Source organism: Bos mutus, chromosome 24 (assembly GCF_027580195.1).
Source record: "Bos mutus isolate GX-2022 chromosome 24, NWIPB_WYAK_1.1, whole genome shotgun sequence".
In the NCBI taxonomy this organism is placed as follows: domain Eukaryota; kingdom Metazoa; phylum Chordata; class Mammalia; order Artiodactyla; family Bovidae; genus Bos; species Bos mutus.
Window position 1 is genome coordinate 967,268 of NC_091640.1, and position 16,054 is coordinate 983,321.

At 58.8% G+C, this 16,054-nt stretch overlaps 1 protein-coding gene across 3 annotated transcripts in view; it reads right to left on the bottom strand.

The window, feature by feature from the left end:
- Nucleotides 1-5,160, bottom strand: part of NFATC1 (nuclear factor of activated T cells 1) — an 88,756-nt gene extending 83,596 nt beyond the window's left edge. Inside the window, exon 1 of one of the 3 annotated variants that reach the window (XM_070361843.1) lies at nt 4,681-5,160. In XM_070361843.1, the coding sequence (XP_070217944.1) occupies nt 4,681-4,807 (127 nt within the window). In that variant the 5' untranslated portion in view covers nt 4,808-5,160. Of the gene's footprint in view, nt 1-115; nt 501-4,680 lie in introns of those variants that run through there. The other 2 variants (XM_070361844.1, XM_070361845.1) reach the window with 2 other exon arrangements.
- Between the last annotated feature and the right edge of the window lie 10,894 nt (nt 5,161-16,054).

Sequence of the window (16,054 nt, forward strand, 5' to 3'; positions counted from 1 at the left end):
GTGGGACGGAGGCCGGGGGGCGCCCCGGGCAGAGGGGCGGGAGCCGGGCGCGCCTCCAGACCGGCCCCTCCCGACCCGGATCCGCCGCCCGCCCCGCGCCCGGCCGCGCACCCACCTGCGGGGGCCGCGACGGCGCCCTCGTCGCTCTGGTTAAACTCGAAGAGGAAGTCAAAGTCGAACTCCTGGTCCTCCTCCAGCCCCGTCATGTTGGGTCGGGGGTCAGAGGGCCAGGGCCGGAGTCGGGGTTCGAGGTCAGGGGTCCAGGGTGGGGGTCGGGGCTCGGGTTCCGAGTCCTAGGTCAGGGGTCCGAGGTCAGGGTCGGGATCAGATTCAGGGTCCGGGGTCTCATGGGGTCTGGGGTCGAGGCGGGGTCGGGCTCCTGGTCGGGGTCTAGTGTCGGGGTCCCGGGCCAGGCTCCGTGATCGGGCGCGGGCCGCGGGCACCTGTGGTCGCGCCGCCGGGACTCGGCTGCGCCCGGGCTCGGCCGCGCGTCCTCGGTAACGTGACTCCCGCGCCCCTCCCCCCCGGCCCTCCCCCGCCGCGCCCCTCCCCCCGCTGTTTCCGGGTTTACATAAACAAGCGGCTCGCCGGCCGCCGGCTTCCGAGTTTTAAATAAACTCTCCCCGCGAGCCGGAGCGCACGCCTTTCACTGGTGTCCCGGCTCCCCGCGCCCCCACCCGCGCCCGGGGTCCCCCCCAAGGGAAGCTCTCGGGGTCGGCCCCCCAGCGCGAGGGAGATCCCCGGGTGCCTCCCGGATCTGCGCTCGGGGGGTGCACTGGTGCCAGAGGGGCACACGGGGTCTCCGGCCACCTCCGTCCGCCCCGCGGCCCTAGAACCCCTGCGGCGGGAGTCGGGTGGACAGAAGCTGGGGGTGCGGACGGGACCTGGCGGTGTACCCCCGCCAGCCCGCAACCTCGCTCGGGGAGGCGGGCGCAGCGAGCGGCATCGGCGGCTCCACCGGGGAAGGGGCTGGAGGGAGGGGCGCAGAGCCCGGGACGCGCGGCCCTGACCACAGCGGCTCCGCTGAGCGGCCGAAGGGACCTCCAGGCTGCCGCCCGCCCCTGGGTCGGGGAGCCCCCACCTCCGTCCTGCTGGAGCCCCGCAGGCCGGGCCGGCTCAGAACCCCCTGGATGGCAGGGCCGGCTTTCAGAGGAGCAGCTTCTTCCCCCAACCCGCACGCACGATACTGCGCTCCGGCCCGTGCAGCTTAGATCTCCGCCCCGCCCCCCCAGCCCCACCCTGAGAGTCAGGAGGTGGGAGGTCGTGGGGACGCCCGGGCCGCGGCGCAGCCTTCCAGCGCGGCCTGCTACGGGCAGGCTGATGCCCAACTAGCTACCTTTCCTTTTTGTGACCCCGCTCACTTTAGTCCCTCAAATTACTGAAACACGCGTGCAAACGCCTGTGGGCCCACGAGTAGCCTGCCAACCATCCCTGAATAACCCCAGAGCTCCCCCAGGCCGAGCGAGAAGAGGGGGAGCCCGCGGGGGTGACACCCAAGGCCGGGGCGCAGAGCAGCGTGTGCGCACAAAGTCCGTGTAGAGCTAGGCCCTCCTGAGACCAGCCCGCCCCCGGCCCAACTGGACTTTCTCCCAGCCGTTCTACTTCCCCAGGGTCTTGGCGCCCCGTGAAAGCAACATCTGGAAAAGCCCGAGAAAGGTGGTCAGGAAGGCGGGGGGGGGGGGCGGAGGAGAGGCAGAGGATCGCCCACGGGGGAAGGAGGCGGTGCTCAATGGTCCGTTTCTGCGACTCTGCTGCTAATCCAGCCTGTCGCGTCCTCCCCTCTCCTGCAGGCCCTCGGCCCCTGGGGACCAATTTTTCCGGAAGCAGAGAACCTGGGAGTCACCCGACACCCCCCAAACCTCTTCTCTCTCAGGACCTTTTCAAACGGCTGGTTTTCTCTCGTGATAAACTATAGTTCACTTTGGCCTGATTTAGTTTCTAATAATAGTCCTAACTTTGAGATGTATGTTGGAGGGCTGTTTTGTTTTAGTTTGCTTTTTTTGCTGACCTTCAGGCAAATGGAAGTTCTGTTTTCCGTTCAGAAGCCACAGCATTTCATTTTTCTCTCTTTTTTTTTAAGTTCAGCCACTTTATCACCCTCGCCAAAAACTTACACACAAACCTAACAGCCTCTACCCACTGTTTACACCAAAACGTCTCTCTGGACTGTTTTGTCCTGGAGAAAGTGGGTTTATCCTTCCCGGTGGACCCGAGTCCCCCAGGGTCAGGACTCAGGTCTGCTTTGTCCCAAGGAGAAGCTGACCCCCCACCAAGGTCGCCCGAGAGGGGGCCGTTTTCTAACTGGTCCCCCACCAGCACCCTCAGTGCCTTGCGTCTTGTAAATGGTTTGGAGCTATTTGCCAATTCAGCAGACACTCCTGTCTTGATGGAAATGTTTAGCTTGGCGCTTCCTCCCAGCGGCGGCGGGTGTGCTCGGGGCCCAGGCCTCCAGCCCTGCGAGCGATGCGGCCACGGGGCCTTTCTAATCTGGATTAGGAGACGACGCGGAGCGAGGCGGGAGAACAGGGCGGGCTTTGTTCAGTCCTGGAGCGCCCCAGGCATTCCGTGTGGAGCAACTTCTGAATGGGTGGTGGGCGTACCTACAAGGCCCGCATTTCTCTGCCTTCCCCACGCGGAAAAACAAGCACAGGGCCTTCCCGAACAACAGGCCTAATGAGCTTTGACCAGATGCTCATTAAACTGGAGGGGAAGGCTGGGGATTCCCTCAGATTCTCAGATGGGCAACCAAAGCCCAGTCTGGCCTGCGGGGAAGGCCAGATCCTTCCGCCAGCCCTGAGCAAGGCAGGCGTGGACCTGCAGACGGGCTCTTGCCTCTCACACCCCGCTCCTGTCTGTATGAAGGATTAGATCATGCTTTCTGGTTGGCCTAATTCTGCAGTCCTGATACATGCACCGATATTTGTTTAGTCGAAGGGTATCACCGCGCCTGGCTAGCTGTCTCAGCACTGGCGCCTTAGAATGTATTCTCTTACGTAGGAAACAGGACAAATAATCACCCCCTCATAGATGTCTTTTCTTCTTGTAAGAGAAAAAAAAAAAAAAAGACCCTTTATTGACGACAGACCACCGACTGCTCAAGTAAAGAGATCTAAACTTTGAAAGGCCCACATATTTAAAAAGCAGTGGTAAGAAATATGTGGGGAAACTTTGATGTAAAGTGTCCAAAGATGTAAAATCAAAATCTCGACAACTTTTAAAACTTTTCTGACAGTAACAGCTCATCCTGTAAGCATTATCTACTGCTTACATTTAAACATTTTCTAAATTGGCATGAAATGGTAAGAAACATAAGGTGTATGCTAATATATATCTTCCCTTGATTAAAACTACATATAAATAACATAAGACATCAAGGCCCTGACCCCCATATGACGTTCTTACATTGAATGTAGGGTCTTGAGCGCATGTTTGCTGATGGTAAGAAGTTCTCCAGAGCAGGCAGTCTTTGAAAACTGCAGCTGTGATGCAAGTGGGGCCGTCATATTTATTAGAATCGTGCAGGAAGCAGTAGCATTTAGTTTCTAGCACTTCCCAGAAGGATGTCTGCCCTTATAAAATATGAGTACTCATTACACATTGGCAGCCTTGGCAGTTTTCTTAAAATAATTTAGACAAAGTACTTCAGCGCTGATAAGGCGTTTGGAAAGGTGTCTCTGGCTTCCACCAGAGCCCTGGCCCCGGTGGCCCCTCACAGGAGGCTAATCACCCCTTTGCTCCCGGCTAATGAGGGTGGTGGGGGAGTTCGGGGTGATGGTGGCGGTTTCTAAGGGCGGGTGAGGGGTGAATGTGAGGGGCTGTGGACCCGAGGCTGCCGAAGGAGGGTCGCCAGCAGACTATCAGTCGCGGCCTCGCCATCACCGGCTTCAGGGCAGACGCTTATGCCATCCTTGTGACTATGAAAAAGTAGCTTGAAACTCGGCAGGCCCTTCCCAGACTGTCCTGAAACATCTACGGTTGGAACTCTCAAATCCACAAGATTGCAAACTGGTTTGAATTAGGGGCTGCGCCCCACCGCGCCTTTCATCGCTTTTAGTTCTGCGGGTCGAGCCATCGGCGTGGCGGCGCCTTACGGAGCGGTTCCCGTGGCCCGGTGCCTGGAGAGAATCCGCCCCCGTCTAAGTTCGTAGAGGGGAGCAGAGATCCCCACCTCACTGTACGGCTGGTCTTCGAGGCTACAGGGTGGCCCGGCCCCACTGGGGAAGAAACCGGGCCATCCCTCTTTCCTAAAGAAGCCTCGCTTCTCCCCAAAATGTCCTTCCTTTGTGGCTCTGTCGGCCCTAACCTCGCTGGTCCCCAAGCCGCCTGCATATGAACCGAGTTTCTACAGCGGGATCTGCCGAGCGGCTGCACCAGCGAAGGCCAAGTGCGCGCACTCAGCGCTAGAGAAGAGGAGACACCTATTGGCAAGAAGGCGCGTTCGAAATCAGGGCCGCTCTGGGGAAACACCAGGGGGACACCGGTTCCCAATCTTTGCAGCGCGCCCGCTGCGCGCTCGGCTGCCCGCGCCCCTCCCCGCGCGCGGACACCAGACTGGCCTGCTCGCCCCTCCCCAGGCCGGGAGCCCGCCGGGCGCAGGCGGGATCGGCGCGGGGCTCAGGGTGCGGGGCCGCCCCCACGCCTCGGGGGCCGCGGTGGGGGACTGCGGCTGCGCCCGCTTACCTTCCTCTGCTGACTTCATGGTGCCGCCGGCGGGCGCCGAGGGCCCCAAAGTTTCTCCGCTCCCGCCGACTGCAACCGGAGGGCCGAGTGGAAACTTGGAAGGGACTGGAAAACTGGTACTTGGCATCCACGCGGCGGCGGCGGCGGCGGCAAGCAGGAGGAGGAGCGGGAGAAGTGGGCGCCTCGCGCTGCCGCCCGGGGTCGGGTCTCCCGCGAAAGGCCCCCTCTCCCCTGGCCGACGTGCTCCGGCCCGGGCTCAGCTCAGCCCGCGCGCCCCAGAGAAATGTGGTGGGAGGGTGTGTGCGCGCGTGGCGGAGCCGGGCTGCGGCCCCGGGAGCCCCGCAGGGTGGCGGTGGCCGGGGCTCGGAGGTGTGCGCCCGCGCCCCGGTCCCCGCGCCCGGCCGCCCTCCCCGGCGCGGTGACTGTGCCGGCGAGTTCGGAGTCTCTGAGTCTCGCTCTGACGCAGGGCCGCGCTCTGCCTCCTGCCTTTTTAAAGCTGGAAAATACCTCCCCCGCCTCCCCGCTGGCCCGGCCGCTCCCGCGCCCCCTCCCTGCCGTGACATCACGCCCCCGCCCGCCCGAGCCGGCGCTGGGCCCGGGGGACCAGCCGCCGAGCGGCCGCCCCTCCCCGCGCCGGGCCGCCGCTCGCCCGTCCCGCGGGGCGCAAGGGGGGCGGACAGGGGTGCATGCGGAGAGGCTGGGGCGCACCCGGCGCGCGGACCGGCCCGGACGCCTGGGTCCACTCGGGTGTCCTGAGAGAACCGCACTGTTAATGAGGGGGGCGGGGCGGGGCGGGGAGGGGGGCCGACGGGGGTGCCGAGAGAGCCCTGCATGCTGAAGTCATTATGTAAAATCGCAGGCTTCCCCCGCTGTGGAAATTTGGAAAAGCGCTTCCACTGGCAGGCCCGAGAAAGGAAATTCCCATCCCGCTAAATTACTAACAGATTGCACGGCAGTCCCGGGACGTGGAGTCACTGTCATTTTTCTTCTGTAAATATCTGAGCGACCCAGATTGCCTGTTGCACGGCTGGCTGGCGCGGGGCGGCGGGGTGGGGGGGGGGGCGTGGAGAACCACGAGCCCCTCCCCGGGCTCCCAGCCGTCGCCCCCGGCCGGCCCCGAGGGCCAGGGCGGTTTACGGGCGCGACTGGGGTTTCCAGCCGACGGGGGCTGGTCCACTCGCCTCGCGGGGGAGGCCTCTCCAAGCGGCCGTTTCACTTCACTCTTTCCTCTTTCAAGCCCTCCTGCTTCTTGGTGCAGCTCAGCGGCCAAAATGGGACCATATCTTCGTGTTGGCCTTGGATGGAAGGGACGGAGTGTTGGGGCAGTTAAAATGTCTGGTGTTTAAGAATCATAAATCTATTGCACGACACCCTATGTGGGTTAAAATAAACCCAAAGCAGAAGACGTGTCTGCCGCAGGGACCAAGAGGCCTGCGGCTCGCGGGTGGGTGCTCCCAAAGGACTCCACGCCCGGCACCCGGGGAAAGGGGGATGCCACGCTTGACCCAGTGCGGGGGGGGTTGCCCTGCCCTCGGTGCGACATTAAACAACAGGAAGGCGCCCTGCGGGGGGATGCCCACGTCACCACCGCGGTTGTCGGTTCATCCCAGTGGAGTCGGCCTGACTGGGCGCAGGTCTCCCCTGGGGGTCTCCCCTGGGGGTCTGGTGGGGGTCAGGACACTCCTGGTGTTACTACCTGTGGGTCAGCGCACGTTCTGGGAGCTGGCCCGCCAGGCGCCCCGAGCCCCAGGCAAAGGGCCGGGGGGGACCCCGCGGGGACGCAGTGGCTGGGGCTGGGAGACCCCGCGAGGACGCTGGAGGCCCAAGAGGGGGAACCGCTCGCGCTTACCGAGGGGGTAGGGTCGCGAGGACGCGGGACGGAGGGAGGCGGGGCGGGGGGGGGAGAAAGTGGGGGGAAGCGGAGACTGGGGGGCGGGGACTCGGGGGGCGGGACGTGCGTCCGGAGCTGGCAGCCGCCAGGGGGCGCCCCGCCCCTCCCCCTTCCCCCCGCCCCCGCCCCCGCCTCCCTCTGCAAAGATGCGCTGGTGAGTCCCCGGCCCCCTAGTCTACGGGCTCGGGTTTTGCCTGGAGAGTTTGTCGGCGCGAGTGCCCGCCCCACTAGGGGAACGGGCCGGGAGGAGAGGCCGAGTCGTGGCGTGGAGCGAAGGGAGGTCTGGAGAGTTGTGTCAAAAGGAAGGCTGACTCTCGCCCCCTCCGCCCGCCCCTCTCGGGCTTTCAGGGGCGCGGGGCTCCTGCGGCTCCTGCGGCCCCGGAGCCTGCGGGACCCCTCGGGGCGGGAGTGCCACTTGGCCATTGGCCGCCGCCTCCTCCTCCTCTTCCTCCAATAAATAATTTTCACTCCATCCAGAAAAGCTCTTTTCCTGTCTGCTCTCAACGCGCCCCTCATTCCCCCGCCCGGGTGACGGTGTCCCGTCTGTTTCCCTCTGTTTAATGCCGTTGCCCGGACCACGGTGGCCGCGCGCCAGGGCGCAGGGAGTCCCGGAGGCGGCGGCGCAGCTCCGCGGCCAGCGCGCCCCCGTGTCCGCCTCGGGCCGGCCCTGCGGCCACCGCGGGGCCACCGGCCTCGTCCCCGCGCCCGCGGCCCCCCGGCGCCCCTTCCGCCTTTCTGGGTCCTCCGGCCCCGCTCGAGGTGTGTTTATAGCTGCTACTAGGAGAGACGTTACACGGGTTTTATTTTAAGAATTGGTGATGACTAACGAAGTTAAAAGGAGCTTAGGACAGAAAACAAGACTATTTTTAGATTACTGTTGTTTCTGTGGATTATTGGGGCAAATACACCCAAAGAAGCTTACCACTTTCAAAGTCCCTTTAGTGCCAAATCCTTTCTTCTGGTGCACACTTGGGTATTCATCTTCCTGCTCAATATTTTCTATAGACTTTGCAGTCGCTGTTGTTCTCGGTTTTGTGTTCAAGTACAAGTGCTATGGAGATGGCACCCTCAGCGCCCGCGGCCTGGGGACCGGCTCTGGAGGACCTGGGAGGCACTGGTCTGGCCAGAGCTGCCTGAAGGGGCTGCTGTGTCCCCTGCCCTGGGAGCCCCGCTGGGGACCCCTTGGTCCCACTTTCCAGCTTCTGCACCCCCAGCCTGGCAGGGCCTTCTGGGCAGGTGCAGCTGGTGTCCATCCTTTCTTCCTGTTCCCTTGTTGCACACCCAGGTGCCACTTCTTGCTCATGAAAATCACCTCAGACATCTGTGAGTTGAATGTAAATGCTTTTGTTCTCGCCAGGTCCACCTCCGAGCCCTGGCAGTGCCAGTTTAAAGTTCTCCCATTTGGAACCACTTTGAGCATGCGATTTCTCTAAAGGGCAGGTGTGCATTCCTCCTGCAGCACCTCTGAGCAGCCTGCAAGAGGCTTACAGACTGAACCAAGTGTTGGCAGACATGCTTGGCTACATAGGCATTGAGCCAGAGGGTAGAGATAGGCATTAAGTGAAAAATCAGAATTGCATGCATGTTAAGTTGCCTTAGTTGTGTCCAACTCTGCAACTCTACGGACCGCCGCCCACCAGGCTCCTCTGTCCATGAGGATTCTCCAGGCAAGAATACTGGAGAGGGTTGCTGTGCCTTCCTCTAGGGGATCTTTCTGACCCAGGAATCAAACCCACATCTCTATGTCTACCTGCATTGGCAGGCAGGTTCTTTACCAGTAGCGCCACCTGGGAAGCCCAAAAATCACAATTAGGAAGAGTTTGTTTACTTCTAAGTAAACTTTGCTGAGGTTCTTTTAAAAAGCCATTGACAGTAAACCTGCCAGTTGTGCCTGAAGTTGAAAAAGATGGGTCTGCACACCTGTGAGTTCCCTTTTCTGTTAGGGGTGTCCTTAGAGGTCCGTACATTTCTGGTTTGGAGGTTCTGTTCTGAGATTTTCCCTGTGAAGTAGCTCTTGAATCTTCTCCTCGTCCCTGAGACAGCACAGGGGCTTCTTCATCTCCAGACCACCCACTCCAGGCGTCCCACCACTGGGCTAAAACTGCAGTCCTCAGCCAGTGTCAGCACGGCCAGGGCTGGTCAGCACCCCTGCCGAAGACTCAGCATGGCACCTCCCGCCCTTCGCCCTCCACGTGGCCCGCCCTGAGTCTCAGCAGTGGCTCCCCTGGTCCAGTGGAGAACGTTCTCTCTGGACAGTGTCCCATGTGACTCTGAGGGGAACGTGTGTTCTGCCGCGCCTGGGTGGCGTGTCCTAAGGATGTCCGGTGGGCCTCGCTGGTATGCCTCCCTGGGCTCAGGTCTTCTGTTTCGTGGTTGGTCTTCTGCCTGGTTGCCACACCCATGATTGAAGGCAGGGCCCTTCCTGACATCTCCCACTATTGCTGCAGCGTTGCCTCTCCCTTCCTCCCGTCAGCTTCTGTGGCATATATTCTGGGCCTCTGTGGCTAGATGCACATATATTTATAATTTTTACGTCTTCCTGATGGATGGGCCCTGTAATCGTTATGAAACATGCCTCTTTGTTTAATGACATTTTCTGTGTGTTAAAATCTATTTTATCTGACATTCATACAGCCGTTCCAGCTTCCCGACCTTGTTCTTTGCATAATGTATGTTTTTCCACTTTAGTCCATTCGTGAGTCTAAAGTGCACCTACTGTAGCCGGGTTCGGGTTGGATCACGTTTTCTTTTGATCAGCTTGTTAAATCCATCCACATTTAATGTTAGTCTTGATATCATTGGATTTATATCTGCCATTTCATTTTTCTTGTTTTCTGTTTTCCTCCCGTTGGTTTGTTCCTCTGTTCCTCCTTTATTGCTTTATGTTAAGTGAATGTTTTCTGATGTAGCAAAATGAATTCTTTAGTGCTTTTTACCCCTTTTAAAGTTATTTCTTTAGTGGATTTACCACAGAAATATTAACATCACAGTCAGCTTCAGATGCCTAGTAGCTTAATTTCAGTGACAGACATAACCATGAATCCTATGTGGGTTCATTCCTTTCTCCTCTTTTTATGGTAACATGTTAACGAATGGTGATGCTGCAGACCCAGCGGGGCTCTGGTGCTCCTTCACCACCTGCAGGCGTCTCCTTCCTCCCAGCTTTGTTTCACCCACTTCCTTGGTTCTGGTGAAAATATTACACTTGTCTTACATTTCCACTAATTATAGGCCTCACATTACATTATATCTGTATTATTTTATACGATTGCTTTTTAAACCAGTTATTGGAATAAAGGAGGAAAATATACATTTGTACTGCTTCATAAAATGACGTACTTACCTTTAACAGCACTGTTTATTCATGTGGCTTCAGTGTCTGTCTGGGGTCACCCGCTTTCCACCTGAAGAACTTCCTTTATTTCTTGTAAGGTGGGTCTGCCAGCAGCAAGTTCTCAGTGTTTGTTTATATGGGAAAATCTTCATTTCACCCTCGCTTTTGAAAGGTAGTTTTGCTGAGTATCAGATTCTTGGTTTGCAGTGTTCTCCTCTGAGCACACTGGTGTGTTGCCCACTGCCTTCCAGCCTGAGGAAGTCTCCTTTGGGCTCAGTCCCCTGGGGCAGCGGAAGTGACCTTGGGATTTTTGTCGTATCTGCAATCCTCAGCGCTTTCACAGTGATGCAGGCCGAGGTCCTCTCTGTTGAAAGGGAGGCCAGAGGCGGATTTCTGGGCCCACCTGAGACCCCGCCTGTGGGCTCCTTACCTGGGAGGAGCTGCCTCCCCTCTGCCGCTCGTCTGCTTTGCTGTGGACTCAGCCTCAGCTGGGACCCCAGGCCGCACCGGAACCCCAGCTGGCCCTGGGGTCTGTCCTGCTCTGCGAGGCCCACAAGGGCCTGGCGGCCTCTGAGGCGGACCCAGGAGGGGTGAGGATGCCCCATGGAGCAGAGTCCCCGCAGTTCCCCTCCATCCTCTTGAGGGATTCTGCACGGGCTCCTGCTGCCCTGGGTCCCTCCCAGCAGCCTCAGGCCAAACCTATGTTTCTGAGAGCTGAGGGCGTGCGGAGGCGGCGGGCACTCCACACCCCCCGTATCTGGCTGTCTGGGCATCTGCTCTGGCCACCGACCTGGCTGGAGGGAACTAGGGTCCTCCTCTGGTTTCTGGCAAGCTTCACGGTTTGCACCTGTGAGCTCACTATGCCTTCGTTTTGCAGAATGGTAACAGGAACAGTCTTCTGATGGCAACTCTTAAATTCAGCAGTGGCCCAAGGCGAGCAGTTTTCCATCCCAGTCTTGGGCCGAGGTTGGCGGGGTTGGGGGGTGGTCTGGGTCCCTTTCTCGCTCTAATTGGCTTCGCTTTTGCACACAGTGAGTTTTCGGGAGGGGCGGGCACAGGACCCCAGGCACAGGCCAGCACCCCCTCCCCAGCCCGGGGCTCTGGCCCAGCGTGGGAGGAGATGGAATCCGCCCATGGCTTGGGTCTGCCGAGCTTCCCAAACTATTTTTAAAGTGTTTTTGGTTCAATAAAGCTCTAAACAAGTTTTGCCAGGCACTTTTTCCATTAATTTTTAAACTGGAGTGAATTTCAAGGGAAATTTAATCCATGTGCTTCTGATTCATTTACACTTAACTCATGGAGATGCTGCGTTGAACTGTTTGATGTTGAAGCAGAAGTCGGCTTTTTACAAGCCCGCTTGGCCTTTTTTCCTTCTTGGAAACAGGAAGTGGCGTCTTGCCAAAGTGTAAATGGATGGGAACCCTCAGGGAAGATGCTGTTTCAAGCCCACACCCTAGAGCCTGGGGCTGTGGCAGGGCTGGGCTGTGGGGTCCCAGGAGCTGACAGCGGGGGGTTCCAGGCAGGGGCCATGGGCCCGACACCTCCGCACACCCCCAGGCTCCCCCGCATTTGGGCCTCCAGTGCCCAGACAGCAAGAGACCCTGTGCTGTACTTGTCTGCTTACAACGCGTGTGGACACACGCAACACACGCAACACAGTTCACTATCAACACACGCAACACACGCAACACAGTTCACTGTCAACACACGCAACACACGCAACACAGTTCACTGTCAACACACGCAACACACGCAACACAGTTCACTGTCAACACATGCAACACAGTTCACTGTCACACATGCAACACAGTTCACTGTCAACACACATAAAACAGTTCACGTCAACACAGTTCACTGTCAACACATGCAACACACGCAACACAGTTCACTGTCAACACATAACAACACAGTTCACTGTCACACACACAACACACACAACACGCATCACAGTTCAACACAGTTCACTGTCAACACACGCAACACACGCAACACAGTTCACTGTCAACACATGCAACACACGCAACACAGTTCACTGTCAACACACGCAACACAGTTCACTGTCAACACACACAACACACGCAACACAGTTCACTGTCAACACACGCATAACACACACTGTCAACACAGTTCACTGTCAACACACGCAAACAGTTCAACGCAACACAGTTCACTGTCACATGCAACACGCAACACAGTTCACTGTCAACGCCAACACAGTTCACTGTCACAACACAACGCAACACAGTTCACTGTCAACACACGCATAACACACGCAACACAGTTCACTGTCACACACAACACACGCAACACAGTTCACTGTCAACACACGCAACACAGTTCACTGTCACACACACAACACACGCAACACAGTTCACTGTCAACACACGCAACACACGCAACACAGTTCACTGTCAACACATGCAACACACACAACACAGTTCACTGTCAACACACGCAACACAGTTCACTATCACACACACAACACACGCATCACAGTTCACTGTCAACACACGCAACACACGCAACACAGTTCACTGTCAACACACGCAACACAGTTCACTGTCAACACATGCAACACACGCAACACAGTTCACTGTCAACACACGCAACACAGTTCACTATCAACACACACAACACACGCAACACAGTTCACTGTCAACACACGCAACACAGTTCACTGTCAACACATGCAACACACGCAACACAGTTCACTGTCAACACACGCAACACAGTTCACTATCAACACACACAACACACGCAACACAGTTCACTGTCAACACACGCAACACACGCAACACAGTTCACTGTCAACACATGCAACACACGCAACACAGTTCACTGTCAACACACGCAATACACGCAACACAGTTCACTGTCAACACATGCAACACACGCAACACAGTTCACTGTCAACACATGCAACACACGCAACACAGTTCACTGTCAACACACGTAACACATGCAACAGTGCACTGTCAACACACGCAACAGAGTTCACTGTCAACACACGCAACACATGCCACACACACAACACACACAACACAGTGCACTATCAACACACGCAACACACTGCACTATCAACCCATGTAACACACGCAACACAGTTCACTGTCAACACATGCAACACACATAACACAGTTCACTGTTGACACAACACACGCAACACAGTTCACTGTCAACGCACGCAACACACGCAACACAGTGCACTATCAACCCACGCAACACACGCAACACAGTGCACTATCAACCCACGCAACACATGCAACACAGTTCACTGTCAACACATGCAACACACATAACACAGTTCACTGTTGACACAACACATGCAACACAGTTCACTGTCAATGCACGCAACACACGCAACACAGTGCACTATCAACCCACGCAACACACGCAACACAGTGCACTATCAACCCACGCAACACACGCAACACAGTTCACTGTCAACACATGCAACACACATAACACAGTTCACTGTTGACACACATAACACAGTTCACTATGGAAACAATAAGTGTGCGCTTCACTGGCATCAAGTACGGGCACACAGTCGCCATTGTCTGTGGAGTGCTCTCATCTTCTCAAGCTGGCACCCGGATCACCAGCCCCACCCCATCCCCTACCTCCCATTTGTGAACCTGCACACTAAGCTAAGCCCAGGCCCCTTGTGTGGATGGAATCACTCAGTATTTGTCCTTTTAGAACGGCTGTTTCACTCGGCAACATGTCCTCGAGGTCCATCCGGGTTGTTCCCGGTCAGCGCTCCTCCCTGTTGAGGCTGACTCAGCCCAACGTGGGCAGGGACCTGCTTCCCTCCCTGCTCGTCCGTGGAAGGGTGTTTGCATTGAGTGCACCTCCCCACCGTCAGGAAGTTGCCGGCCTGAGCACGGGTGCAGATACTCCTCGAGACCCTCCCTCTGGCCTCTGGGTGACTGGCCCCCTCGGGGGTCTCTGGCCCACATGCTCCAAGTCGGGCTCCTCCAGGGACCCGCAGCCCATGTTGCTCTGTCGATGGCACTGCAGCGGCTGCTCTGGGCAGGTGCTACCAACGTCCTGGCGGCCGTGAGACCTTCCGGCCGGCGGCCAGAACTGGAAGGCAGAGGGGAGGCGGTGGCAAGGCAGGGGACCCCAGGCTGAAGGCACTTTAGAGGACGAATGCCTGCCCTGGTGCAGGCAGAGGACCAAGGCTTCTGGGACCCAAGGACAAAGGGCACGGCTGCAGCCTGGTGGGCTGAGGCTGTTGAGGGGGACTGGGAAGGGACTCAGAAATGCCCCAGGCCTCTCATCCCCGCTGGGAACGGCTCTGTAGCTGGGCCCACCCAAGTCTGTCCGCCCCTCATCACTGCTGTTTAATGATGCATGGCCTGCGTCCTCACGTGGTTCTCATGCAGTGTCCTCCAGATCTGGCCACGTGGGGCCCCAAGCTGCCAGGTGGTCCCTCCTGGGCAGTGTGATGGGGGGCCCTGGACATCCCGGCTCCTAGGGCCACAGCAGGCGGGTCCTAGGGCCACAGCAGGCAGTCTGTAGCTGAGTGGCTCAACTGCCAGGCTGGCAGCTGTGGTTACCAAAATGCCTTCAGCCCCCCTCCACCAAACTCCCCAGCTGGGCATCCACCCAACATTCACCTTCCTGTTTCCTCCTGAGGACCCGGGTGGGCCCCCGGCCGAGGGCAGAGTGTCCTGCTGAGCATTAGGGTCATGTGGTGGGATGCTGGGGTCTGCATCGCTGACCACACTGGGCGTCCTTCCCCCATAGAGGCTGCTCAGCCTCCAAGTGCCTCATCCAGATCTGACCAGCCTGAGCCCAGCCCCACGGTCCCGAGGTCCTGGAGCCCCCCCATGCCCTCCCCCGCCTGTCTGTCACCTGCCCCTCATGCAGGCATTCAGATGGGACGGGGTGGTGGAAGTCAGAATGTCCCAGCAATTGTGGGGGCAGAGCCCGCAGCCTGGCACGTGTGCCCGTGGTGGGGTGCCTGTGGCGGGCAGGAGGGTCCCGGCACACAGGAAGCCCTGCTGGAGGAGGTGGCCACCTGCAGGGTCGTGGGGGCAGCCCCTCACATCCTGGGAGGTCCCAGTGACAGGCTACTCTCCCAGAGGTGGTTAGTGGTGGCGAGGGGGTACAGGCCAGACAGGGACCCCACAACCCTGCACCCAGCTCAGGCTCCAGGGGTGTGGGGACCTCAGGGCTCATTGAGAACATGTGAGGGGAGTAGTGGGAGGCTCCCTCCCCAGAGCCCCTGACGCCCCCAGGGTCCTTGGCATTGGAACTGTGACCCCTGAACTGAGCTGGGCCCATCCAGTTCACTGGGTGTGGGTGCCTTGCCCTCTGGCACCCCCGAAGTGGGGCCAGAGCCTCCTCCAGGACCAGCCCGGCCTGGCGCTCTGGGGCCATGTTTGGGGCGTCCCCCTCTGCTCTGCTATTCCGGACACAGGGAGCTGCTCAGCTGGAGCGGGGGCATCACGGGGCTCTGGGGCCAGGAGGCTGCGTCCCAGCCAGTGAGATGTCACCCCAGTGAGGGGAGTGGGCCTGGGGGTGCAGCTGCCTTCCGCTCCTGTTTGGTGAAAACAATAAGAAGCACGTACCCCTTCTCTTTGGGCGAGACCCCAAAGTCATCATCGTAACTGCAGCCTCCAGACACTCAGACAGACCACTCTCCTTGGCAGCGACAGTCAGGGCTACTCAGGACTAGGACGTTGGGGCTGAGTGGACGCCCCGCCAGCTTGCCTGTGTGGAGGGCACCCCCTGTAGTTGTGCCCAGAAGCCCTGGGAGCAACCGTCTAAACTGTGAGGCTCCCCCCGATGCTCAGGAGTCTGGCTTCTCTTAGAGCCGGCTCTCTGAGGGCAGGTGACCCAGCCAGGTGCCGGGCAGGGGACGTGAAGACGCAGCCTGGACCAGACACCCGGCCCCATCATAGAATCAGAGCCGCCTTGGCTCGGCCAGCCAGTCTCTGCACCTTCAGGTCAGGAAGAGCCTGGGAGCCCTGAAGCGATGTTAGGTCACTCTGAACAAACAGCATCCAGGGTTCAGCGCAGTCACCTGACCGTCGTGAGCCTGCCCGGGAGGACCCCTCCGGCTCTGTCTGTCCCGGGCGTGGGCTGTGTGACCGGGGCAGGGGCTCCGCTGCCCAGGGACCCGAGGCCCTGCCCCC